The following is a 26,194-nucleotide window of genomic DNA, read 5'->3' on the forward strand; positions in this document are numbered from 1 at the left end:
TTTTTAAGGGGAAGAAATAAGCATCCCTTGTCCATAATAAGAAAATATTTTAACATTGCCGAAGGTTTGAAGAAAAGTAATTGTTTTCAATCAATACTAGATAAAGGGTTCAAGGTTGTTACAATGGACAAAAAGGACTATTTCGAAAGAGCTGATAGCTACACCAAGATCTAAAAAAATCCTTTGAAAAAAATGATTGTTAACCCGACGCGTGAGTGGTGGGGTGACAATCAACTGAACAAAATTTTAATGATAGATTACACAGTGTTTGCACTTATGTTCCTCCTCTTTTCAGCAACTGGAGCTGCCAGTGTCTAGACTGCGACTTGTTAGTTACTTGGGTCATTGTCACCCTACCATTCCGAGTATAATTTAGCTTTTAACAAGCTAAGTTATTTGACTTTTGTTGTTATTTCTGTTATTTTTTTATCATTTGCATTTATTAATGATTTTTTTAATTTTTATTACTGTTTAGATAAAAAGACACAGCTTCGAAAATGAGCAGAAAATGCTTAAAGTTTTGTGAAATGAGTTACAAAGTGATGAGGAAAATGTTGACTCTAGTGATTCTGAAGAGGATGACTACACATGAATCTGAGTCTGAGCGAGAAAATGGAGTAAAAGCAATTACAGAGGCAGTAATGGAATCAGCTCCTCAAGCTGAAGATGACGCTACGGTCTAAGAACCGTGATCCATTATGTAAGATATAAAACAAGAAGACAGTTTCTGTGATGCTGGAGGTGACGAAACTCGACAATATTATTTAGGAAGAGATAAAAAAACTAAATGGAAGAAAGAATTATTATTATTATTATTATTATTAGAACAAATTGATAAATAAAAAAAATTATTTTTTCACTGATTCTATTGGTTTTAATAAAAAAACAAATGTTCTGAAATAAACAGAGATTTTGAATAATTTATTATAGAAAATTGAATTAAAAAATATGATATCTTTTAAATCAGTCGAGGGATGCTAATTTGACCTACCAATAATGTAATAAAAGTGAAAAAATAGTGGTTAATACATGTAAATTAAAAAATCAAGTTCTGCACTTTTATTTTAGAGAAAAAATTATATCTCAGAAGAGGGTTGAGACCAAAGAAATTTTGTTACAAGTCGATCATATTTTAATAAGGAATATCACTTTATGAATTTAGAAACACCTAGTACATTCAAAGAGAAATTGAAAAAAAAACTAAATCATGATTAACACATATCAATAAGTACTCCATAAAAACAAAAAATGTACTTTCAGAACAGTATATACACATACTATTATATACATATTTCACAATTTGACATTTATTTGGAATATTTATTCAGATGGATAAATGTTTCTTCTGATAAATATTATAAAAGCCTAAATCATGATTAACACATATCAATAAGTACTCCATAAAAACAAAAAATGTACTTTCAGAACAGTATATACACATACTATTATATACATATTTCACAATTTGACATTTATTTGGAATATTTATTCAGATGGATAAATGTTTCTTCTGATAAATATTATAAAAGCCTTTGTTGATTGTAACTGTTTCAATAGTTATAATCCTTAAAACACTCAATTTTAAAAAATAGTACTGTGACCAACCAACTGAAATAAAATAAATTGACATAATCGCCGCTATTTTATCACATTTTTTTAAATTCATACGCTTTTAATCCCGTGCATTTTGAGCAATTCCTTCAAGTGTAGTATCTCTTCATCCTTTTCTGCGAGCTGCATCTTCAGTTGTCCTATTTGTTCATTTTCGTTACATTTTAATGTTTCCAATAAAGTAGTAGTATCAGGTCGAAGATCAGGGTTTTTGTTCATCAGTTTTTGTATAATTTCCGACATATGAGGATATGTGACCAATACGTTAGATGGAATGTGTCCTTTACGGAGATCAGTGATGTATCGAACACGTTCCATGTCTGTATTGAAATTTTCTACCAATTCAAAGATGACAATCCCCAAAGAATACATATCACTCTGAAATGAGAAATATAATTAATCAAAATGTTTTGTAAACAAGTAAAAGTGGGTAGGTGTACACTACAATGAGTATTTATAAACAATATTTTATTAGAGGCCTAATGAACACATTTCTGAAGAGAATATAGATGATATTTTAACAGAATTTGAATAATAACAATAATTAGAAGAAGATCGAAAAATTAAAAAATACCTGGACATGACAGGATAACAACAGAGATGATCAAACATATAAGCTAAAATGAAAAGTGCAGTTACAACTATAAAAAAAATTCTGACAAAAGAACAACATATCTAATAATTATTAAATTGCTTGTTGATAATAAAATCGGTAAAAATTGAAAATAGGAGTAAAACGACAAGTGAAAAATGTATTAACAGAAGCATAGTAAGATTTCGGAAAAGAAAGAAGCACTTGGGATCACAAATACCCATTACAAAAAAGATTGAAAGAATTAGTGTATATATAAAATTATTGATTAATAAAAAGAATACAACAGCAAGGGAGAAAGTTTCAGAAAGAAAAACTATGTAATTAATAAAAATAGTAATATTCCATAAAAAAGGAGGATCATGTCAAGTTTCAAGTTCTCCCTTATTTATAATATCCATAGACGAAATAATAAAAGATTGTAATCTTCAGAAAAGGTGGAAAAATTATACATAGGATATTGAAATATGGAAATGGAAATGGTAATTTTTATGTATTTCAAGGAATTATTGTGTAGTGAAAAGAAATAGAGATTTTTGTAGAAAATTGAAAGGTCTACAAAAAAAGTCTGAAGTAATTTTTTGCCAAGTCAACTCAGTTAAAAGTTATTTGCAGTTAATGTTCAATCTAAAATAATATTTAATAACGATATCAGCACTTTTGCCTACACCAAGTATGGGTTTTAGTCCCTTTGGTGATATTGCCAATTCCAGGGTGGCGAATGAGTCTGTTTCGTCCTTGCCTTTGTTGCACCCAAACGAACTGGATCTTGCAGCCATCACTCACCAGTTTCTGTTGAACTTTCTTGCACTCCAGCACTAGCCTAGAGCAACCCCTTTCGCCTGTTATGGCTTGTATGGCAGCTCTGCATGTGAGACCTTCATAATATATAATAAAATTTAAAATTGTTTATTTCTTTATATAATGAGAAATAGTATTCTTTTCAAAGAGATCACTTTTGTAACAAAAGTAAAAACTAAAGAAGGATTCCTGGAGGTAATGCATGTGGCAAAGAAGCATAGGTGCTGAAATAGCTGGACACAATTGGGAGGAGATTGATATCTGAAGTTAAGAAAAGTAAAATGGATAATCTGAGACAAAAAAAAAGAAAACGGGAGATTTTTGAAACATTTCCTATTTATTTGTGACTCATCAATATTTAGTTTTCATTGTCTTATAATATTTATAGTTAAATGTTTAAAAACTCGTTAGAACCAAAAAATTTTTATTACAAATTGATTTTAGACATCCGAAAAACCTCTGAAAAGAGTACAAAGAAGGAGCATCGTCACTTTCAATCAAAAAATTTTAATAAAACCTAAAATTAATCTTTGGTCGAAAGTTTTTCAGATTTATATAGTTAAGGGTACATTTCCTACATTTCTTGCTTTTTTTTAAATGAAACACATTGTATATTAATAAAATAATCGAGTATATGTTATCATTCAAATAATATTCTAAGAAGCAATCAGTTATTTTGTTTTTATACAGAGAAAAAAAATTCAACTTACCTTCTTATTACATTTTCCTGCTAACTGTTCAGGAGCAGCATAGAGTTTGGTTCCGAAAGCTAGACTATGTCGCACACTTTGTAAAGGACAAGCCAATCCAAAATCTCCCAACTGAATTAAAATTTTACCATTGTCTACTTGGATGAAGATATTACTCGGTTTAATATCATGATGAACAATACCTTTCGAGTGAATGTACTCTAATCCTAAAATTAAAAAACTTGAGTCACCGAATCTTTTTATATACTGCTGAAATTAAAATATTCAAAATAGTAACAAATTAAGACAACGGGATTGAGTAGTAATGACCTAGCTACATCTTTATGGGACTTGTTGAAATGGTAAGCCAATCTGACCAATATTCATAGCCATATCTTGCAGACAAACACCAAGTTCATTGGAGCTTCATATCACTACCAAAGAGGACCTTTGCAGATGTCTGATTTGCAACTTTTCCGACCTCATCTTCATTGGGTTTGTCTGCAAATACTAAATTTATGGTAGCCTCATTTCAATAACAAAACAAATAAAGGCCAAGTTACAAGGCACTGAAAAATAGCCCCTTATTGAGTAACCTATACAATACATTAATAAATTCTATATTAGTTTTTTTATTGAAATTCTTTGTGGTTTTTATTATTTTAATCATTTTCCCTACAATCTTTTCCGTTTTTTGTTTGATCCTACTATTTTTCTGATTACTGATTTTTATTTAGTTTAAAAACAGCTACAAAAATTTTTTTTTATCAAAAAATATATTTATTTTTCAACGTAATCTCGTTTTAGCTCCATACACTTTTCTCAGCGATGTTCAATAAGTTAGATACCCTTTCTTTGGCCACTGAACCATTTTTTCAAGTGTGGGAACAGAAAATAATCGGAGGGGGCGAAATCTGACGAATAGGGTGCATGAGGTCATACTTCATTAATTTTTTCCTCATTTCCTCTTTTAGTGCAACAGTGTTTTTGTTACTTTTCTTTGCTCTAGGTATACACTTCTTCAATTCCGCACAGTCTTATTTATATCTCTACATCTTTGATCGTCACAAAAGTATGACATCAATTGAACCTAATTCAATTGAATTAAATTTATAAAGAGGAAGTGAAATTCTAAATTTTTTAGAATTATTACAACTTTGAAAATATCTAAAAAGCATTATAATTATATTTACCATTCAATAACTGAATCAGAATCTGGTTAATACTGTTGTTCCTAATTATTTGTTCGTTTTTAGGGACTACAGCCTTATTAGGATCAGTAACGCAATTTCTTTTTTCCAGCCACTGTTTTAATGTACTTTGGCACAGTGCCATCTGTATATAAAGTGTAGCCCATTTTACTTTTGTCTTGTTTATAGCTTTGATCCTTTCTATTTCCTTTAAATCTAGTTTACACACCGCCATTTCTTCTTCTCCTTCTGAAAGACTCTTCCGTTTTTTCCTACTAATTGAAATTTAATTTAATTCGACATCATTAGGAATGATGATAAAATAAATGCATCACTTATATAAAATTGACATCTTCCTCAGAGTATCTATAAATTTAACTAGTTGAGCCCACAAATTAAAATTTTCTTATCTTTCAAGAAGTACACTTATCCTTGCTAATATTTTGACACCAAACAGCAAAATTAGAATGAAAGGTTTGTATCCAACCCAATTTATGAATATATGGTAAATTTAGATGCATTTTCTTGGTGCAAATTATTGTACAAGTGAAATTATCTGAATTTTTCAAACATTTGTGCTTTGTGGATCTAAGATATTGACTTGAGGGGCTGTGCCCACTATCTCAAGGAACTCAAATGTTTAAATGTTATTAAACAGTACACGGATCGTTCTAAATCAGCAGACAGAACTGGAATAGGTGCGTACGGGCCCAGAATTAAACACTCTGAAAGCCTGAGCAACAATTCAAACATTTGTCAAGCAGAAATATATACTATTAAAAAATATGTCCAATCCAATCTAGAAACAAATTATCGCAAACAGGAGATCATAATCCTGTCTGATAGCTAAGCAGCCATTAGAGCTCTAAGCTCGAATGTCATAAAATCCAAACTAGTTTAGAAATGGCTGGACCAACTAAACGAACTAGGATGAAGTTACCCTGCAATGGGTTCCGGGAACCACTGTAGTGGAGGAAAATAAAATAGCTGACAGACTCGCTAAAGTAGGGGGTAGACAAACCCTTCATAGGACCTGAACCTTTTGTGGTATTAGCTACAAAACAATAGAGAAAGCATTGGATAAGAAGGTATGTAGGAAAAAACCAGTTACTGGAACAAACTACAGGAGTTGAGACAGACAAAAACACTCCTGGGAAACTATTACCAGTGAAGATCAGCTGAATGTATCAACCTAAGTAAGAGCAGCCCTGTCGCCATTGAAACATTGAAATAGAAACTGTTATATTAATAGAAATTTCTTTTGAAAACCCAAGTTTTCCTATGACATTTTATTTGAAAATTTACATTAATGTGCATCGTCAGAAAATTTGAGAATCTGCAAATTATTGTAATTTGTTCAAATTAAATATAAATCAGAAACAGTATGATTCATAAATGTTTATCCATGTTTTGAAACAATAAGATATAATCAAATTATTTCAGTGCATTTTGATAAAAATAAAGATTAGATTATTTAAAGATCATACAAATAATATATTTACATATATGCAAATATTAATATATTTATAAAGCTATTGTTAAATAAATTAATAAAACCAATATTTGCAACCTTATTTATGCATTGAAAACTTTTTGAATCAACTATATATGTGTTACTAATAACATATTTCATATGAATCTTTGAACTTCCCCAATTAATAATAAATTACCTTCAAAATCTTACCTTGATGCCTTCGACTTCACAGAACTAGCTCCACTGACACTATGCTCAAAATCAATTTGAAAATCGGTACTATCTTCATCATTCTTAGTAAAAGATTGCGAGGTGTCTTTATGGTATATATATCCAGTTTGATGTGAAGCTGATGTAAATGATTCTGTGTCTTTATGAACAATAGCTTTACTTTTAGGTGGCCCAATTTCCAACCAAGCTCCTTTGTACTGAACAATATTGGAATGATTCATACTAGCAAATGTTTTTACTTCAGAAAGGTAGTTCCTAACAGACTGAATGCCTTCAGATAAAATTGGAATTTTCTTAACTGCATATTCCGTACCATCCAATTTATGTTTCACTTTATATACCTGAAAGATCAATGTATAATTTTTGGTAAAAAGTATATTTAATCATTCATTAGAAAGTATATTTTCAGTGGAAATAAAACAAAAACAAAAATTATAGAAGAATATGAATAGAATATCAGTTTATTCAAAGAAAAATAAAGAAAATAGTAAATTTATTGATCATAAGAAGAAAACCTATGCCTAGTTTATACATTTTAAGCATATTAGATTGAAATTAACTTCTAACAGTACTAAACAAAAGGAATCTGTCAAAATTTTTTAACCTGAAAAGGCTTAGGTCAAGTAGATCTTTTATGACCCATTTTTCTAAGATGTAATAAGACAACTCAAACAACATAATATATAGCATACCAAATATGATTAGTAAATAACTGGAATGAAGTAATAACACTTTACTTTTTTAATTACAGCAAAAATTTTATTGTTTCCAGTTGAGAACATTTGTTGATTTTGCTCCAACCACTTTCATATTTGCAAATGATCAGAGCATCCTGACCTTTAAAAAATAAAAAAAACACAGAGTGCATAGTCAGGTCAGTACAGTGGACAATCCAATTTGATGACACCTCCAAAGTTCATAGGGCCAATGCCTTTTGATGCGCCCGTCGTGCCCCACTTAATATTACCAAAGATTGATGTCCTTTGAGAAGCCGATCAGGCTCTTTGGCTTGAGCTGCAGTTTCATCCTCCTTCATGCACTAGTAGTGGATTGTCACTTATGGTGTTGACATGGCATCTTAGATGACTGTCTGGTTAAAAGTCCAGTCACTACTCGAATTTCAGGCCTATTTAATTGGAGCAATTTTTTGTTAAGATAGGCAGAAGGTACATCTATGTGTGTCTTTGCCTGTCACATGCGAGGTGCCTCCATCTGCCAATCCAACTTTGCAAGCAGATCATTTAGAGTTATCATAGTAGCACTTTTGTGATGAGTACTTCGGAAATGACTAATGCATTATGTTGGTAAAAGTTTGTTCACCCACAAATTGCCTTGTAGCTCTGATTGCAAATAATTAGATAATATTTCCATCCTTTTATGACACTAATAATGTTGACAAATTCATCAGTCAGAAATTAGTGTATGAAATAAAGATTTATTTCCTATACTTCTCACAACATTATATATCAATCTGTTGCAATTTTCCACAGTTAACCAAGAAATTTAAGAAGTCAATCCATGCTTTTTCTGACGACATAGCATTCTTCTGAAGCATCAATCAAAAGTTAGAGACAAACTGAGCAGTGGGTTTGTCTAGCAAAAATTAGATATAGTATACAATGGCAAACTAGTTCTTCAATAGTCACATATTTTAAGTACATGATAAGTGCTTAGCACCCAGAATGGCTAGTCAAAAACGAAATTGACTAGAGATTAATGCAAATATGAAAAGAAAGAAAACTTTGGAAAATAGATGAAGGAAGCAAAATAAATTTGAAGGAATAAAAAGTTTTAAACAAATACAAATAATATTTAAAAAGTATTAGAAATATAAATAAATACACATAAATGTTAAATATGTTATTAAAAAGCAAAGGGATGCCAAAAAAAACTTAAAATTCATAATAAATACAATAGTCATTAGGTCTCAAGTAATAAATTTAACTAGATGTTCAAAAATAATAAAAGCACCTTCTAGTCAAGTTGAATTAAATTATTGAATATAGATAAATTATTGGACTACTACTACTCATTAGAAAAATATTTGTTGTAAGTTAGTTGATAATTATCAAGAAACATTTTTATTTACCTGTCCAAACCCACCACCTGCGATAAACTCTACTTCCTCAAATTCTCTATGATAATGAGAATTAAAATCTGACTTTGGCCAAATAGGACTAATTGGCAAGTTTTTGTCACCATTTTTAACTGAAGCCAAAAGATGTAATAAAGCTCTTTGATACTGACTTCGGATGCTTTCGAATTCGTTCATTGTGTAGCTCTCTCCAATAAGATTCATATCATACAATTTATCACAAATAACTTTGTACATAATCTCAGCCTGTTGATTATCAGTCTCATATATCATACAAATTTTTTTAATTAATGACTCTATTAGTATACTAACTGGAGTAGAAATGCTAGGTTTTGAGACAATGCAAACTGATTGAGGTTTTGTCTCATTTGATACAAGGATTTTACTGTTCATAGGTACATCTGGAGTATTTCCCACATTGTCATCTTCGTCATCAATGTCGTTATTAAATTCAATTGAGATTCCATTAGAGTTGGTCGTATTGGACATGTCAAGACTTGATTGGCGTATTGCAAAATATTCATAAATTAATTAACAGCTATAAAATACGTTGACTCTTGCTTCTTACTAAACTAGAATTGTAAATACGTGAATACATTTAAATATTATGTATGAAATACAGAATTATTTCGTAAGATTTAAACATAACCTCTTGCAATGACAACATGTAACTCGCACTTCTCAAAATTTTCAACAAACTGGAATATGTAATCTTAGCTGGAGTTAATAATATTCCGAACACGCGCGCAATAAAATAAATGTCTAAGCTTACAAATGATCAATATTTATCTATTATCAATTTAACCAGAATAGAAAAATTGCAAATTTCAGGTTGAAAATCCCGGTCTTACGCAATTTTTTTAATTCTCGATATTTTTCCTATTGATAATAGCGGTGGAAAAAACTTATTATTAATGTTCATCACTCTGCAATTGAAAAACAGTAAAATTTATTCTTGTTAAAAACCAGCTTTGAGCTATTTACTGTTTTACTGCCACAAATTTGAGAATTTATTTCTTCTATTTCAATAATAACTAGTTTTTAATTTCACGAGCCTAGTAAAATTAGCCAGTTTCTATAACTTTAATCAAATAAATGAAGGCCATAACAAAAATATTCTAGATTGTTCTGAAAACAGTGCCATCTTTAATTATATCTCTGAAATGATCACATGGGTTTAACATGGAAAGTGACATAATATTAAATGTAAATAAATATGAATATAAGTATAACTTGATTTTGATTCTGTATTAAAAGATTTGAAACTGTAACTCAAATTTTTATGTATCAGATATTATGGGATCTTGTACTGTTAATTTGTAATTGTAATTGTAAATATGTTATTTTATCATAAATTATTTCGCTTCTCTTTTTATTTCATTGTTTGAAAATGAGAAAGAGTTTATAAGAGTTTCCTACCCGAAGCTCCGGGTAGAAGACTAAAACAGTCCATGTGTCATTGTCATTAAAACGTCAAAACAATCACCATGAAAAACAGTCATAATACTTAAAAATGTTTTTGTTACTAATTTGTGCTGATATTATTACCATTAAAGAACAAGAACCTTGTGGATGTGTAGTGGCACACCAGTAATAATGGATGAATGTGACTTCATATTCTTGTAAAATAATTGCTCAGTTCGACAATATGCGTCCTCAAATAATCAATTACTCGCTGACGGAAATCGTGATATGTTTTATTGTTGTGGGATATGCGGCTGTGGATTTGGTTCCTTGTGATAAAACTCGAAGGATATTTCAAAGTTCTTGGGGAATAATAAGTGATGGTCCGGCAGGCTCAAATTACACCCAGGACAGTCATTGTGAATGGTTGATCAAGGCCAACGACAGTGACAAATTCATTACATTAAAGTTTCAAAGTATGGGTACCGAATGCTCTTATGATTATGTGTTTGTTTACGATGGTGATTCTTTCAATTCCCCCCTCTTGGGCAGCTTTAGTGGAAAGACTGAACCACAGGAAGTAATAGCAACTTCAGGGTACATGTTGATTTTATTATATAGTGATACTAACTATGTGCTAGAAGGATTTAAAGCAGAGTTCTCGATAACTGATTGTCCTAACAACTGTTCCAGCCATGGTGTTTGTTATGATCATAGTTGTGCTTGTGAGACTGATTGGGGGGGTTATGACTGTTCAAGAAAACTTTGCCCTGACAATTGCGGCAGAAACCTCAGTCACGGACATTGTGACCAAGGGCAGTGTGTATGTAGGTCTGGATATTCAGGAGAATCTTGTACATTATATGAATTTGATTCTATTGGAAACAAATGGCATTGGCTGTCACATTCTGAAGGAGGTTTGCAACCTCGTGCTGCACATTCAGCTGTGTACATAGAAATGACTGATGCTTTGTATGTTTTTGGAGGGTATAATCTAAATAGTGTCCTAGGTAATTTAGAAATCTATAATTTCCAATCAAGTAATTGGAGAGATGAACATGGTGCAGTAATTCCAGATTCAGGATTAATTAGTTCCATAGAACCTGGCTCAATAGCTAAATTAATAGAACATGCTGGTCCTGATTGGGAACAAAAATGGGGACTTAATATTAAAACTTCATTTTTAAGAAATCTATTGTATGCTGGAACTGAAAACACCACACATATCAGAAGGAGGCAAAGGCATTCCAGAGTTCCAGAAGAACATAAACCAGCTCCTAGATATGGTCATTCCGCTTGTGCTGTTACTAAAGGATTTGTTCTTTTTGGAGGAAAATTACATAATGGCAGCTTATCTAATGATTTGTGGTATTATAATGTTCAGACAAGATTGTGGCAATTAAGAGCAAGATTATCAAGTTTAACGCCTCCGCACTTAACAAGGCACACTTTAAATTGCATTGGTGATGTAATATATTTATTTGGCGGAAGTACGGAAAATGGAGAATTTTCCTCTTCATTGTATAAAATAGAGTTGTCCCCAGATTTGGATGAGGATTGGCAAGAAATAAAACCCAGAGGTGGGAAGCAGCTGGATGTAAGAGTTGTAGCTCATACTACTACATATCACCCACATACAAATTCTCTGATTGTTTATGGAGGGATCGTGCCGGGTGTTGCGAGATTTTCCAAATTATCAGATAGAGTGTTCGTTTTTCAATTAGATAATTTACATTGGACTGAAATTCATTATACAAGGGAACATTTACGAGAAAAATTTGTTCCTAGGGAGAGAGCGTTTCATACAGCTAATATATTTGGTAATTATTTAGTTGTTTTTGGAGGTTATTCTCACAGACATAATAAGGAAGAAATCTGCTATGACAATCAGATGTACCTGTACCATTTAGGATGCCACACCTGGGTAAATCCTGACATATTGGGAAAGTCCAATGATTCCAGGTATCCAAAACAACAAGGTAAGAACATGTTTTTGTATTCTACTATATTGACATATATACGAGCATATAAATTAGTTTTATTACAAAGAAATCTATGAACATGAAGCATAAATACCTAAATAAATTTACTATTCAAATACACGCATACAATTTATAATAAAGATTTTTTATTTTTGTCAAAAGGCATTATTTACGTGCTTACGTCGCTGTCTTTTTCCCCAATAATTTAGCTAAGTATCTACTTCTTTTGAGTCAGGAAATTATTATCTTAACCTTAGAACATTTTTTCAACTTCACTATGCTATCAAAAAGTGGTTTTATTGAATAAAATAGTCATTTTTTGTACATTATTTCTTATTACAATTACTTATCAACAAAACATTCTTATTTAATTCAATCATATATTTATTACATAAGCAGGGTAATAGATTGGTACAAGTGTTCCTACATAATGGTTTATTGCATTTGTAGCAACTACATTTCATCTCTGCGGTTTGCCGGAGGGTATATGGCACCAATTTTTTTTCTTTGCTATAGAACAATCTGCAACCTCTCTTTCTTTAGTCTCGAGTGTAAAACAAAATTTGTGTAATAGATTGGCGAAAGCCAGTTCAAAGTAGTATCAAATATCTCCTTTGATGTTAAAAAATGGTTATAATTTATTGCTGCAGTTAATGTGAGAATCTCAATAAAAGCTGTAACCACCATAGGATCCGTTGTTCTGTGAATGGCAGGTACCTTCTGGTATTTTTCAGAAGCTGTGTGAAGATTAGTGCTCCAGGATAAACTTGAATTTGAATCTTATAGCTCTCAAACATTAATAAGTTATAAATACTTCAGAATTAAAAATAGAGACTATTCATCTAACTCTTCATATTGTTCAATTTATTTCAAAATGTTATAAATATTAGTATTATAAAAGCAACTTAGATTCAATTTGCTTCCATATTAACGAAAAAAATATTTATATGAAAATAAAGAAACCGAGTTGCAATTTTTAAATATCTAGATGGAGGACTTAATGATTCGATGGATGTCTCTATTAATGACAACTTCCCCCATAAATCAGTTTTTGCATTGTCTACATAATTAGTCGTTTCATGTGCATACAATGAATCATTTACCGCTAAATCTGTAGCACTCAAATAGCTTTTTAACATAACTCTGTAGAAACTTTTTCATATCTGTCTTTGTTTAAAAATTATAGCTTTATAAACAATCAAATTTTTTGTAACAAATTACTAGACCACATTTGGGCTCGGCACCTTCGAAAAGTCGATCAAAAAATATAAGAAAACACTGTAGCTACCGTACTATATCCTTTGATAGATTTCGAAAAAGTGCTTTAAACAAAATTACCGAGATGTTAATTTGTTAAACAAATACATAAACTATAAATAAATACTGGTTTGAATTATATTCATGCTAATTGATATAATATATGCTCATGTATTCAAGCAAAACTAGTTATTATATAATGTCTTTTTAATATTTTAATTCAACTAATTTTTTTGAATAATAAAGTCAATTGAAAATGTATTTTTTTAACCACAATTTTACTAAAATATAGTCGCAAAAATAATGTTTGACTAGTATAAAACATTTAACATCTCTTAACATCAATAAACCCCTTTTAAATAATATATAATTGAGAAATATATAACAAAATACAAATTTAACCTTAAAATTATAAAATTTTATGCATCCAAAACACAACAAGTAATAAGTTCTGAATAATAAAATTTAAAATAATATTTTTTTCATTTCAGAATTTGTATCTTTTAAGCTTTACAACTGCATAATGTCACTGATATTGCATTCAAGATGAAGTCCCCTGTATATTTCAATTATTTTAAATAATTAAGATTCCAATGTTTATACAGTTGATTATTTCTATTATTTTTGTTAAATATACTTTTTCCTAAATTCTTTTATAATTTTTTTTTCTATCAACATCGATTAAAATTTCGTTTTAATATTTTCCAGGTGTATTCGCCCATGCATCAGCCGTCCGTAATGAAAATACTCTACTTTTAGTCGGCGGTTATCATGGTAACGTAAATGGTGATCTTTTAGCATATACATTTCCTCCAATGGTAGCAGCACGTAAAGATGCTATTTATTATCCAGAAGCTGCTTGTACTCGCCACAAAAATTATGGAGAATGTTCTGCAGATCCAGAATGCGGGTGGTGCTCCGCAGACGAGCAATGTTATGGTAGAACTATAGGTGCCAATTGTACTACGAACCTACAAACTACAAAGTGCCCTGGAATATGTCCAGCGCTTGGTGATTGCCATTCTTGTCTCATACATGGACATCCGTTACCTCAGAATATGCCAATGATGTCAGCTGCTCACAAATTAGGTAGGTAAATTAGTTATTTTACAGTCGGTCATTGACTAATAGCTCAATTTAAAACGCAAGATATGTGCAGTTTTGTTATTAAACATTTAACTTTTTTTGTAATACCGTGAATTATTTAATTAAAAACAAGGGGAAAAGATAAAATTTGAGGCAATCTCCTTTGATGTCAGGAATCGTGTCAAGTTTATATTTTTTAAAATTATTTTTCATAAACCCAAAATACTTTTTTTTCTGAAGATACATAGGAAACATTCCTAAAAATCTTTTCTTTATCATATTGGAGACTTTCTAACTTATTTCTCAAATATTTTCTCTCTGTAAACACTTCCACAATTATGGTAAAAACAATGTTCTTTTTTTGATTTTTGCAAATATATAGGAAACATTTCTAAAAATTCTGTTTTTATCATATTGGAGGCTTTCTAATCTATTTCCCAAAAATTTTCCCTCTGTAAACACTTCCACAATTATGGATAAAATAATATTTTTTTTTCTTTTCAGTGTTAGACACCTGAAATTATTCTCATAATGTGCTAGGTCCTGTATGATGATTTTATTTTTGGCTGGGCCCTTTATGTTTGTCCCCTAAATTCGAGAAGTATCGATGGGATATTGAAAACAGTGGGTAAATGTGAGCAAAGTAGACATGCTTGCATCAATTGTTCTGTGTTTTTGGAATATTCAGATTCGAATAAAGGAATTCAGATTTTTTATTCCATTTTTAGAAGGGATATTAAAAATTCCCTACTTTCCTTTTTACCTCTATATCTACATTCTTTTTTAATTTTTGTAGTTTTTCCAGTTTTCTACTCTCTTCGGTTGAAATAAATTTTTAATTTTATTTAATTATTGTTGATTTAATTTTTATTCTTACTGTCCCCTAAACAATTATTCTTTTTCAACGTATTAACTCTATCAACTACTGTTGTTCTATGGATTCAATTGTTTAGCATATATAGTTCAGATATAAAGAACTAATCATTTGTTGAACTTATTAATATAACGGTAAAAATGTATTAATAATTTTGTATCTATGTCTTTAGGTTTGGAGGAATGCACATGGTGTGTACAGAATGCAAGATGTCATCATAAAGATGATAATTATGGTGTATGTGGTTTACAAGAAGATAGTCCTAGTCAAATACCAGGATGGTGGGGCTCTAAAGGAACAGAAGTTGTCAAGCCAGAGCAGTGCAGAGAACTAGACAAAAGACCAGGATTAACGTTTGTCAAATATCATTATCCTGTCAATTATTCTCAACCCGACAGTGTTGCAATTATTAATGCCACAACGGTAAGCAACATTTCAAAAGTAACAGATAATCAGAACAAAATATATCAATTCTCCAATGTCAAATTTATCTTTTATATTTTAAAGGTTGACTTTGTTAGTCCAACAAGCTCATTACCCCGAGGTGATTTTTCCAGTGGAGGTGAAATGGTCGCAAGACTGTTAGGATTTCTCAGACTTCCGCCTTCTTGGCAAGAAATGCTGAACGTCTGCGTTACTTTTTGTTCGGCTACTTTGACGGTTTCAGATAATTTAGTAGCAAACATTACACCGGAAGTAACAGAATGCAAAGCTGTTAGGTGGCCTGATAATATAACTCTTGATAGAATATCTGTAGATTTTAAATCAAAGAAGACAGTGAATATTCAAGCTGCTTATTCAATTTATATGCAACAGAGTAAGATGGAACTACTACATTACAAAGATTTTGACGATCCTCAAAAGGTAGGTTCACAAACAAAACTATATTTTTTAATAAACTGTTTGCTATTCCACTCATCCATCTGGTTGTCATATGTTGTCATATATTTAGATTCATTTATATATCCTCTTTCTTGATAACTTAATATTTAAAAGATATGCTTCTAAGTCAAATCCAGTGTGGAACATTATATTAGATTAGATTGTTTGTAGAGTCGATATGGGTTTCCAGCTACTTTACACCTATATTCAAAAAGATTTTCCATGCATGTCTCTACACTTCATTGTTCTACCTCCAAAATTCATAAAATCTTCGCAAACGATGGCTAGTTTTCTGGTTTTTTTTCCACTTCTTCCACGTCTTTTATTAAAATGTGAAAGACATTCACAGAGTAGATGCTATGCTGTATCTGTTGGTATCAAAGGGTTCAAGCCAAAGCGCTTGATTGGCTTCTCAAGTGACATCGGCCTCTGGTAACGTCAAGTGGGGCGGGACGGGTCTATCTGAATTCAATTTACCATAAATGATCAGTGAAGTAGGATGTTGTGCCAGAGACTCATATTTTATATTAAAAAATAAGTGATACAGTCCACTGAAGTATTTGAGTTTTCTAATCAATCATAGTTTACCCATACAGTACCTATATTGCTCTCAGAATCTACACTATACTCTTTTACCATGCTACAGTAGAGCTGTGGTCAGATTTTTTGCCCCCATTTTGTCAAGAGTGTCTGCTTTCTCATTGGCTAGTGCTTTTAGAATATTTTTACAGTTCTGAGCTCTAGCTTGGACGTCCAATCAAAAGCTTTCATGGCCCTCAAGGCTGCCTGGTTATTGAAGAATAGCTTGCTCTCAGAATCTGCACTAGAGTCCTTTACCACGCCACAGTATAGCTTTGGTCAGATTTTTTGCTTTCCCACTAACAGTAGTATTTCAATCAACAACATATTTGTTTTTCAGGTTTCTTTTCCTTAATTTTTCTCTAGTGGATTTTCCATTTTTTCAAATTTCTTTTATTTCCCCTCTATATTTTTGTTATTATATTAATTTTCTGTACATTATATAATTTGATTCATTCTAAATAAGTAACACAAAAGAAGTACCAACTATTGGAATGTTAGAAGAAAGAAAATTTAATTGAAAAGAAATTTAAAAAGATTACAATAGAAAAAAATAAACAATAAACATCTGTGTTGTTATGTGTATATCGTTAAAATGGAGACAGATAGACAATAAGAAAAATAGTGTTGGCTGAAAATATCGATAAAATAAGAAAAGGAGAACCAAAAAAAAATAAATAGACCAAATGAAGGCAATGAGTACAAAAGGAGAACAAACTTTAGAGGAATTAAGGAATATGACAAAAGACAGTGGAAGTAATAGGTACAAGAGCTCTCATCTAATACCTAAGAAAGTAAAATGAAGATAGAACATGCTCATTTTTTAATTGAGAATATGAATGTTCTGAAAAACAAACTAATAACAAGAAAAATTAAAAGTTAAAAGTTAAAAATTTGTACGAATGTAATAAGACCAATCGTAACTTATAGCAGTGAATGTTGGGTCATGGCACAAAGAGGCTGAGAAAGACTATATTTGAGAGAAAGATTATATGGAGAAATTAGAACGAAGCAGAGTGGATAATTCGAAATAGTAGAGAAATCGATGAAATACTAGGTAATGAAAACATAGCACATATGTTTATTGCTAGAACTCTGCCTGAAAAATAGTAAATCCTTTTGTAGTACTTGTATTTTGGTTCAAACATGCCAAATCGAGCTCTTAGCGCTAGCTTCCAACTATCTGTTTACCTAAAAGATGCATTTCAAGCTTGTGGAAGATCTTTATTGACCCATGATTGGCAGTAATTGATTATCATTTCTAATTGGATGTCTATGTCAATCATTCTGTGCATTTGGTCCATTGGTTTTTTGTCAGTGCTTTCTAACTTTATCAATTCTAGAATCCCATAGGATTATTTGACTTTGTGTCTGGATTAGCTTGTGGGTGCCAGTAAATGCCTCCTTTATTCCTTATAAGGTGAAGGGGAGACATGGCTCCTGTGATATCCCAATAGATCAACCCTTAGATTTTGTTGAGTTTTGACCACCAAATAATTGATGTATATGTGATCATGGGTTTGGTTTGGTTACCCAGTATAGTATACTGGGACGTAAGTCCCTATGTCTTTTCTACAAGCTTGCGATCATTCCCTCGAAGTGTGAAACACTAAGGAACTTCAGAGCACTACACCTGGGAGCGCTTGAAATAGAAGACCAAGATTACAGCCATCCCGTTTAAAAGGAGTGAGATTAACGGATCAGCTGTAAACACTGGGTTCTCTAGAGTCACGGCAAGAAAGGGGGACACAATAGATCCTTTGGGTCGCAGTGTATACGATACCCTAAAATCCATAATACATACAAGCTTCCGACAAGCCCATATAGCCGCAGTGGCTTTGGAAATCACCTTGTCTAGATAATTGTTTCAAATAAGTGTTTTATCCAGGATAATTTCTAGATACTTTACTTCATTGGAAAGTATAGATTAAGTTCCATCAAGGGTAGGTGCGTGAATAGTTGTCTTTCTTTTTCTTGTAAATAGAACTACTGTTGTTTTACCTGGGTTGATTGAGAATTGCTCTTCATCATCCCAATTTTTAGTTCTGTTTAGGAAAAATTAACTGAGATTTCATTAAGCTGCGCATAGTTTGTGATCCTAATATTGGGACCAATAGTGGATCTGATCATAAGGTAGACAAATAAATTTTGAATTACACTTCAGATGCAAAGAAATTTTATATTATCGTGATAACCTATTCATATATCTTTGTTTCTATTTTTAGGTGTTTACATTCGAATATTTAGAACCGTACGCAAACGGTACCTGCGAACAATACTCTAACTGTCTGCACTGTCTGACGGATTCACAGTGCGGTTGGTGCGAATTAACCAATTCCTGTCAGATGCGTTCAGTTGAAGAAGAAACTAGTTGTTCTGCAGATGGTAATTGGCAATACCTGACTCTTCTACCGAGCGCTTGTTCAAATTGTTCAAATTACATATCATGCGATTCTTGTATTAATTCTAGATTATGTGAATGGTGGATTGAAGAAGCCCGTTGTCAAAGAATCGGACAGAGGGTTGACGCAGCTTTGTCTTTAGAGCAGTGCCCTGTACCTTGCCATAAAAGAACAGATTGTGGGTCTTGTCTGGATCAAAAAGGTAACTGAATTTAACCATGATGTGGATTACAGAATTAGTAAAATTGTGAATGAATTAAACTGACATGTATACTCGATCTACTGTTCATATTTTCCAGAAAATTGGCTTACGGTAGTTTCCATTTAAAAAATATCTTCAATTAATTTAAGATAACTGTATTTGAATGATCTAGTTTTCAGTTATTTCAATTTTTTTGCAAATCTTAACATCCAAATAGTGATAAGTACATATGAAAGATAGATAAAAATTTTGTTTGTTTAGTCTAATTAATGCCCTAGATTGATGAGAATAGTGGTGTGATTATTAGTACTAACTAGTTATTTTCTAGTTTTTAGTAAATCATCTAGCGCCCACGCCATACAGTGTTTTACTGCTGTCACTATTTCTGTGATAAGTTGAATGCAAGAGAATGAAAACACAGAATGATAATTACTCAGTTTTATTTACTTGCAAGTTAAAACTTTGATGAGTGTGACTGAATGTTTCACATGTTTTAAAATGTGTGAAACATTTTCTACGAAATTGCGACCAAGCCAGCATACGGCAGTATGATATGGCAAAACATTTGTCGGCGATTTAGCCTATGAATCCGATGAAGTTAATAACTAATATGACTGGTTTTAGAACTTCAGACAAATCTAAACAATTTTGGCACATGCACTTTTGATGAAGGATACAATATAAGACCATCATTTTCTACAGCATTTGGCACAAATGCGATTACTTCTTCATTTTCAATTTATGTATTTAAAATTGTTTCGGCCCTTGGAATATACTGAAAAAATTATTCTGACCTGAAGGCTTCAAAGTTTGGAGACCCCTATTCTGAATCATTACTTGTTATTTCAGTCAAACTATTAAACGTAAATTTTTTTCTTATTTCAGTAGTTGTTACTATATGTTTCTTATTTTCTTTGTCTTTAATGTTGCCTATTTAACTGATCTCATATTGCTCTTTAATTTATATAGTCGCCAGTGGGTGTCATGACATTTTTCACGTTTTGCTCTATATTTTCCTACTTTCCAATCCAATACTTTCACTTAGTTCAGTTTTTTTTAATGTTGCTTATCTGAATAAATGAAAATAACTATTTAAAATGAAACTTTTAAACAATTCATTAATAATTGCAATTTTTGCAGGTCGATGTGTTTGGTGCCAAGCCACTCAACAGTGTTTCAGTTTTTCTGTGTATACTAGTGAATATCAATTTGGATTATGTCGTGAATGGATGGATCAAGCATTTCCGTTAGTTGCTAGACAAGAAAATGGAATACTACCAGTACCAAAAACTCAAGAACAATGTAAAACGTGTTCGATGCATACTAACTGCTCCACTTGTTTGAGCTCTCTAAGTTGCGGTTGGTGTTACAATAGCACAAATCCCATGACAGGTGATTTAATTTTATGACAAAGAATATCAAAGTATTTACCAAAATGTCCTTTAGTTTTTTCATTATCACTAGACACTGAATGTGACAAAAAGTTGTGCTGAAAAGCCCCATATTTTAATTTTTTTTTCATGTAAAAAGCAAGCTCAAGAGGGTAAACCTAATTACAGTTGAGTAGTTCGAGTAGTGCCTGTGGTGTGGTTATGACTGAATCTAAACTTCTGTAGGTTGTACTGTTTGGGAAAGACGTGCCTTGGTAGCTGATTCCACAGGCTTGCACTACTGAGTAACTCCAAAGAAAGGAGTCCCGATAAATTGACGTTCGGGACATCTGCTTGTCGAGTAGGTTTTGCAAGTACTTCTCTAAGTGGGATTATGTTAGACAGCTCGGAACAGTATTTACCGTGGTAGTATCGATACAACAGAGTAAAATCAGAGACTTTCTTCTATGCTTTAAGCTGTCTAAGTTTCTGGTTATCTCTCTGGATCGTCTATTAATCGAAGTGCTCCCTTCTGTATTGAGTCGAGCATCTTCAGGGTATGCTTGGGAGCCGAGCTCCAAATGTGCAAGCAATATTTCAGAGATGGATGAATCTGGTCTTGTAGAGGATTAGAAGCTGTTGCGAGATATATAGCTTTTTGGTCTTATAGAGAGCTCCAAGTTTTTGTGAAGCTGTCTTAGCTAATTCGGCCACGTGAATATGCTAAGACAAATTGCTCCCAACCAACAATGCAATTTAAACAAAATGATACTTTTCCTTAAGTGATGAGTAAAGAATAATATGTATAAGTTTAATCAAATATGGTTGGAACTCGAAATAATTGATTATTAATTCAGATGTAATGGTTACATTTATTCTAATTTTAGGTACGTGTGTTCAGGGAGACTTCAACAATCCCCATATCAATTGCTCTATAACTCTCAATGCCCCAGAAGCTAAATGGGCATATGCTCAGTGTCCGGATGTTGATGAATGTGGATTAGGATTACACGACTGTCACGAACAAGCTATTTGTACAAATACTGATGGATCCTTTAGCTGCCATTGTCGTAAAGGGTATGTACAACATTTGAAATGTTTGATATCATTATGTACTTACGTCATAGTACGTTAATCATACAAACCACAGTTTCTGGATTGGTTGACGACTTTAAAAAGAAAAGTTTTTGGTTTGGTTAGGTTAGGTTAGGTCTTTAATGCTTAGTTTATGCTGATGATGTGACATTGATAGCAAATAACAGAAGAAAGCTCGAAGAAACCACAAAACAACTAATAACAGCAACAGAAGAGGTAGGCTTACATTTCAATAATGACTGAACAAAGTTTATGGAAATAAATAATAAATGTGGAGCAAGTCAAAAAACAATTTCAAAGTACATAAACATGGTGGGACGTTAATAGAATTCGAGGAAGTTGAAAATTTCATATATTTGGGTGTACTACTAGATAATAAATGCCAAGAAGAAAAGGAAATCGAACTATTAATTGCCAAAAGTAATAGCTGTGTAGGCAGCCTTACAAGAATATTAAAATCGAAAGAGATATCCAGATCTACGAAAGTTCGAATATATAAGACAATTTTAAGACCCACCCTGATATACTTCTGTGAAAAATACTAAGAAGAATTTTTGGTGGAAAGCCGATAGAGTTATCAATATCGTTTATAAAAACAAGAAGGTTACAATGGACAAAGATAGACGGTGGAGGGAAATAGTGGAAGACCTTAGAGAGAAAAACATCCAGAGCTGGAGAGAAAAACAAGAAGTGGAGAGAAATGAGTCTAAGGACCTAAATATATATATTTTGCTAAAGACCAAATCTAATTGACTATTTTTTCATTAAAGTAATTATATTTTAATTGTGTCACCCTGTGTAAAGAAGCCGCTATAATTATTTCCAATATCTTATTGCAGATATATTGGAGATGGTAGAAAAAATTGTCATAGAACGTGCTTCAATGTTTGCGTTCACGGAGTATGTCAAGGTGAACCTGACTATTCGTGTAAATGTGACATAGGATGGTACGGAGATGACTGTTCTAAAAATTGTGGGTGTAACAATCATTCGGCTTGTCCAAAAGGAGAGGGCATCTGTGAAGAATGTATCGACAATACCATGGGTGAATATTGTGAACTGTGTAAACCTGGCAGCTATGGAAATGCCACAAATGAACTAGGTAATTTAAGTTTTATAGAAAACTTTGAAAAAAGTTTAGGTATAATAATTATTTTTCATATTTTCCGCAATTATTCTTTATTTTTTTACCATAAACTTGAAAAATATCTCTCTATTGATATTGTGGTCAATTATTTCGATATTTAAAGATAAAATTGACTTTATGGCATGTCTGTTAGCTACAAATTTTCTAAAAGTTTCTTATGAAGGCTAATATTTCATTTTTCACATACTCCATAGAAAAAAAAATTACTATTGTTTAATCTGGTGATCTAAAAATCTATTGTTCTGGAAACTGATTGTGAATTAAACCCCGTCATATATTTATCATGCAATAACACTTTTCAACTATCTCTGGAACCATTTATTTTAGTGGATATTGTAGTTTTGAAATGATTAAAATGGTGTCTGTGATTTGAAGGTTGTCGAAAATGCGACTGTAATGGACATGGGAACAAAGCTTTGGGTGAATGCAACATGGAAACCGGAATATGTTTCTGTGAGGACAATACGGTAGGAGATCATTGTGAACAATGTAAATCGAAGTATTTTGGAGATCCGAAAAATGGAAATCAATGCTATTATCAATGTGACCGAGGATTCCTCAGGGATTCTCACGGTCAAGGAATCAGCTCTAGACAAGGTCGTACTAAACCATGGTATGGTACTCCAACAAGAGAATGCTTATGGATAATTAAACCAGATGTGAAGTATGGCTCGCCAATTATCCAACTTCAAGTAAGTTCTGGTTTTTCAAATAAAACAAAGTTTAGTTGAAAATAATTTTTTTTAATGACAAAAGCCTTTAAATCTAAGGTGTTATTATTTTGATATCTGCATTAATAAGATAACAAAAACATTTTAATTTGTTACATCAATTTATATTATAGAAGCTATTTTCAATTTTAGACGTTAAAAAAATTGACAGAAAAAGTTATAAGGTATTTTAAAATAATTTTCTAACACAAGTTCAAAAACATTAATTTCGCTTAAAATGAGATCCTACATTCACAAACTTTTCGTTTTTGTACAAAAAATAATTATTTGAGATGTTGGATTATATCCCAACAAAAACAAAATCAGATTAAACTTACAAAATCCAACATTTAGCTAAATTAAACTTAGAAAAGCCATTTGCAATCCAATTATATCATGAACTAATTTTTGCCTGACCTTGTCCGAATTAAACTAATAGTCCAGTCCACCAAGGTTTTTACCTCCGATTTCCATGAACCTGCATAGATTTTAATGAAATTTTGACAGCATGTAGAGAATACTTCATAAAGCAAAATCTACCCTATGCCGATGCGTGATTTTGCCCTAGGGGTGAGTACCACCCCAACTAGGAGTGAAAATTTTATGTTGAAAATAACCACGGAAATTGGTAGAGGGCCAAATTTTGAGCAAAAAATGTTCTTAGATAAACAGATAAAACAAATCAAAACAGATGAAAATATGTCTATTTAAAATAAATAAATCATTAAAAAGAATAAATATGTCTACAAGTATTTTTTTTAATATTTTTCGTAATAAGGGATTTATAATGGTTGAACATTTGGGATACACAATATTTGAGCTCAATACAAACAAAAATAGTCAAATTAATATAAGTAAGTTACCAAAAAGTAAATAAATAATATTTTTTCAATTTTATATTAATCGGGGGTGCTTTATAAGGGATTAAATACATCAAGTAGAGTTGAAAAATTATAAATACTATATCAAAGCATTGAACAATTTTTATTCAAACCTTAAAAGCATTTTTCTACTCATTAAATGCTTATATTTGTAATTTTATTTATTTTTTCTAATAAGGGGTAGTTTTCACCCCTAATTTGGTAGCCTGGACTATAAGAAATGTAAATTTTTGACACAATGCAAATTATATGTTTTAGATCAATTCATCCCAATTGAACATATCGTGTGGTGAAAATGCTGTTTACGTTTTTGATGGTCTTCCAGAACTTGTCGATATGGGTAATCAGAGTCCATTATCTGCCGTTTTTTGTACAGAAGAAGCTTTACCATTAGCTACAGTAGAATCCAGAACGGGTGAGTAAGGAAAATTTAATTTCCTGTCAATTGATCTCCAAAAAAGAACTGCCCTTTTTCATGGCTGTGGTATTTTCAGCAAATTAGAATATTAACTTGGAATTTCTGGAACCATTGTTATATTCATACTGTACACACCTAACCTAACCTAACACTCACAATTACGCTGTCTGACGCACGTTTCGATAACCAAGTTATCGTCTTCAGAGACTGGAAGTAAAACCGAAAAAACGAAATGCTCGTTAGACAGTGTAATTGTCAGTACTGGTGCTGTAATAGCAGTAAAGAGTGTGTTCAATATGAATATCACCAACGGTTCCAAAAATTAAATCTTGAAATAGTGTTGGAATTATATTACATTTAAATCTAATGCATACAATTGATGTATCAAACTGATACGACCCTATGACAGTTGAACATGTTGGTATTATGTTCGTTAAGTTGTTGCGGATAGTTCGTAATAAATTTGAAAAAAAATTGATTATATTTTTAAACTTTTAGGACAACTCACTGTTCACTACAAACAAGGACAACCTGGAGAAGGCTTCAGTGCATTTTATAAAGTAATTAGTTGTGATAATTGTCGACCACCTAGGGAATGTAAAAACGACCAGTGCGTATGTCAAGATGGATTAGTTGGATTCAATTGTGAAGAGCGTATTTGCTTGGATAATTGTAATCAAGATAAAGGACAAGGAACTTGTGATAAATCATATGGAAGATGTCTATGTAATGATGGGTGGACCGGTTCTTCCTGTGATGTAAGGTACGTCATTTTAGGACCTTTTTGAAAATATATTTTTCACGTGGCATTTGAAAGTGTAATTAAAATTAAGGTTTGGTAACAAACTTATCAAGCTCAAATTTTTACTATTTTTATTCAATTTTTTTATCCAAAAGTGCAATATAGTCGATAACTTAACAAATTCATCAGATAGTTTTAGAATATATGTTAGCTCAGTACTGTAAAAAGGCTCAAATACCATTATTGATTCACGGTAACTTTGTGTTAAGACTTGCAGATCGAATCTGTTGTAATCAGACTTTGTAACATTCTCAATTAATCCACAGAAGAAGAAGAAGAAAACGAGAAATTGCATTGCATTAGTATGACCTTATTTTATAAACAGAATAGTGAAGAGAGGCAGCTTGTTGAACTGTTGGTGATAGAAAATCGTCGAGCTTATCGCACTCATCAATAACAAGTAATCAAGCAACTAAGAAC

General features: G+C 31.7%; 2 protein-coding genes across 4 annotated transcripts in view; one reads left to right on the forward strand and one right to left on the reverse strand.

The window, feature by feature from the left end:
* Positions 1 to 1,445: 1,445 nt before the first annotated feature.
* On the reverse strand, positions 1,446 to 9,411 carry LOC130891847 (probable serine/threonine-protein kinase ifkC). Of its 2 annotated transcripts, none has more exons than XM_057796881.1 (6): positions 8,678 to 9,411; positions 6,568 to 6,929; positions 4,887 to 5,155; positions 3,715 to 3,920; positions 1,669 to 1,989; positions 1,446 to 1,608 (listed from the first exon to the last, which is right to left on the reverse strand). In XM_057796881.1, the coding sequence occupies exons 1-6, from the start codon at positions 9,170 to 9,172 to the stop codon at positions 1,582 to 1,584; spliced, it is 1,680 nt and encodes a 559-aa protein (XP_057652864.1). In that variant the 5' UTR covers positions 9,173 to 9,411; the 3' UTR covers positions 1,446 to 1,581. The 2 variants fall into 2 exon arrangements, with proteins under 2 accessions (XP_057652864.1, XP_057652863.1); XM_057796880.1 differs by having other exon boundaries at positions 4,887 to 5,158; positions 8,678 to 9,405.
* A 725-nt stretch (positions 9,412 to 10,136) lies between these two features.
* LOC130891848 (multiple epidermal growth factor-like domains protein 8) overlaps positions 10,137 to 26,194 on the forward strand; it is a 35,235-nt gene continuing 19,177 nt past the window's right edge. The window contains exons 1-11 of one of the 2 annotated variants that reach the window (XM_057796882.1): positions 10,137 to 12,066; positions 14,035 to 14,415; positions 15,459 to 15,709; positions 15,794 to 16,150; positions 18,973 to 19,351; positions 20,492 to 20,743; positions 21,609 to 21,798; positions 22,656 to 22,918; positions 23,339 to 23,655; positions 24,813 to 24,969; positions 25,471 to 25,735. In XM_057796882.1, coding sequence (XP_057652865.1) covers positions 10,284 to 12,066; positions 14,035 to 14,415; positions 15,459 to 15,709; positions 15,794 to 16,150; positions 18,973 to 19,351; positions 20,492 to 20,743; positions 21,609 to 21,798; positions 22,656 to 22,918; positions 23,339 to 23,655; positions 24,813 to 24,969; positions 25,471 to 25,735 — 4,595 coding nt within the window. In that variant the 5' untranslated portion in view covers positions 10,137 to 10,283. The remainder of the gene's footprint in view (positions 12,067 to 14,034; positions 14,416 to 15,458; positions 15,710 to 15,793; positions 16,151 to 18,972; positions 19,352 to 20,491; positions 20,744 to 21,608; positions 21,799 to 22,655; positions 22,919 to 23,338; positions 23,656 to 24,812; positions 24,970 to 25,470; positions 25,736 to 26,194) is intronic. The other variant, XR_009058961.1, reaches the window with a different exon arrangement.

The sequence above is a fragment of the Diorhabda carinulata genome, chromosome 3 (assembly GCF_026250575.1).
Source record: "Diorhabda carinulata isolate Delta chromosome 3, icDioCari1.1, whole genome shotgun sequence".
NCBI classification, from domain to species: Eukaryota; Metazoa; Arthropoda; class Insecta; order Coleoptera; family Chrysomelidae; genus Diorhabda; species Diorhabda carinulata.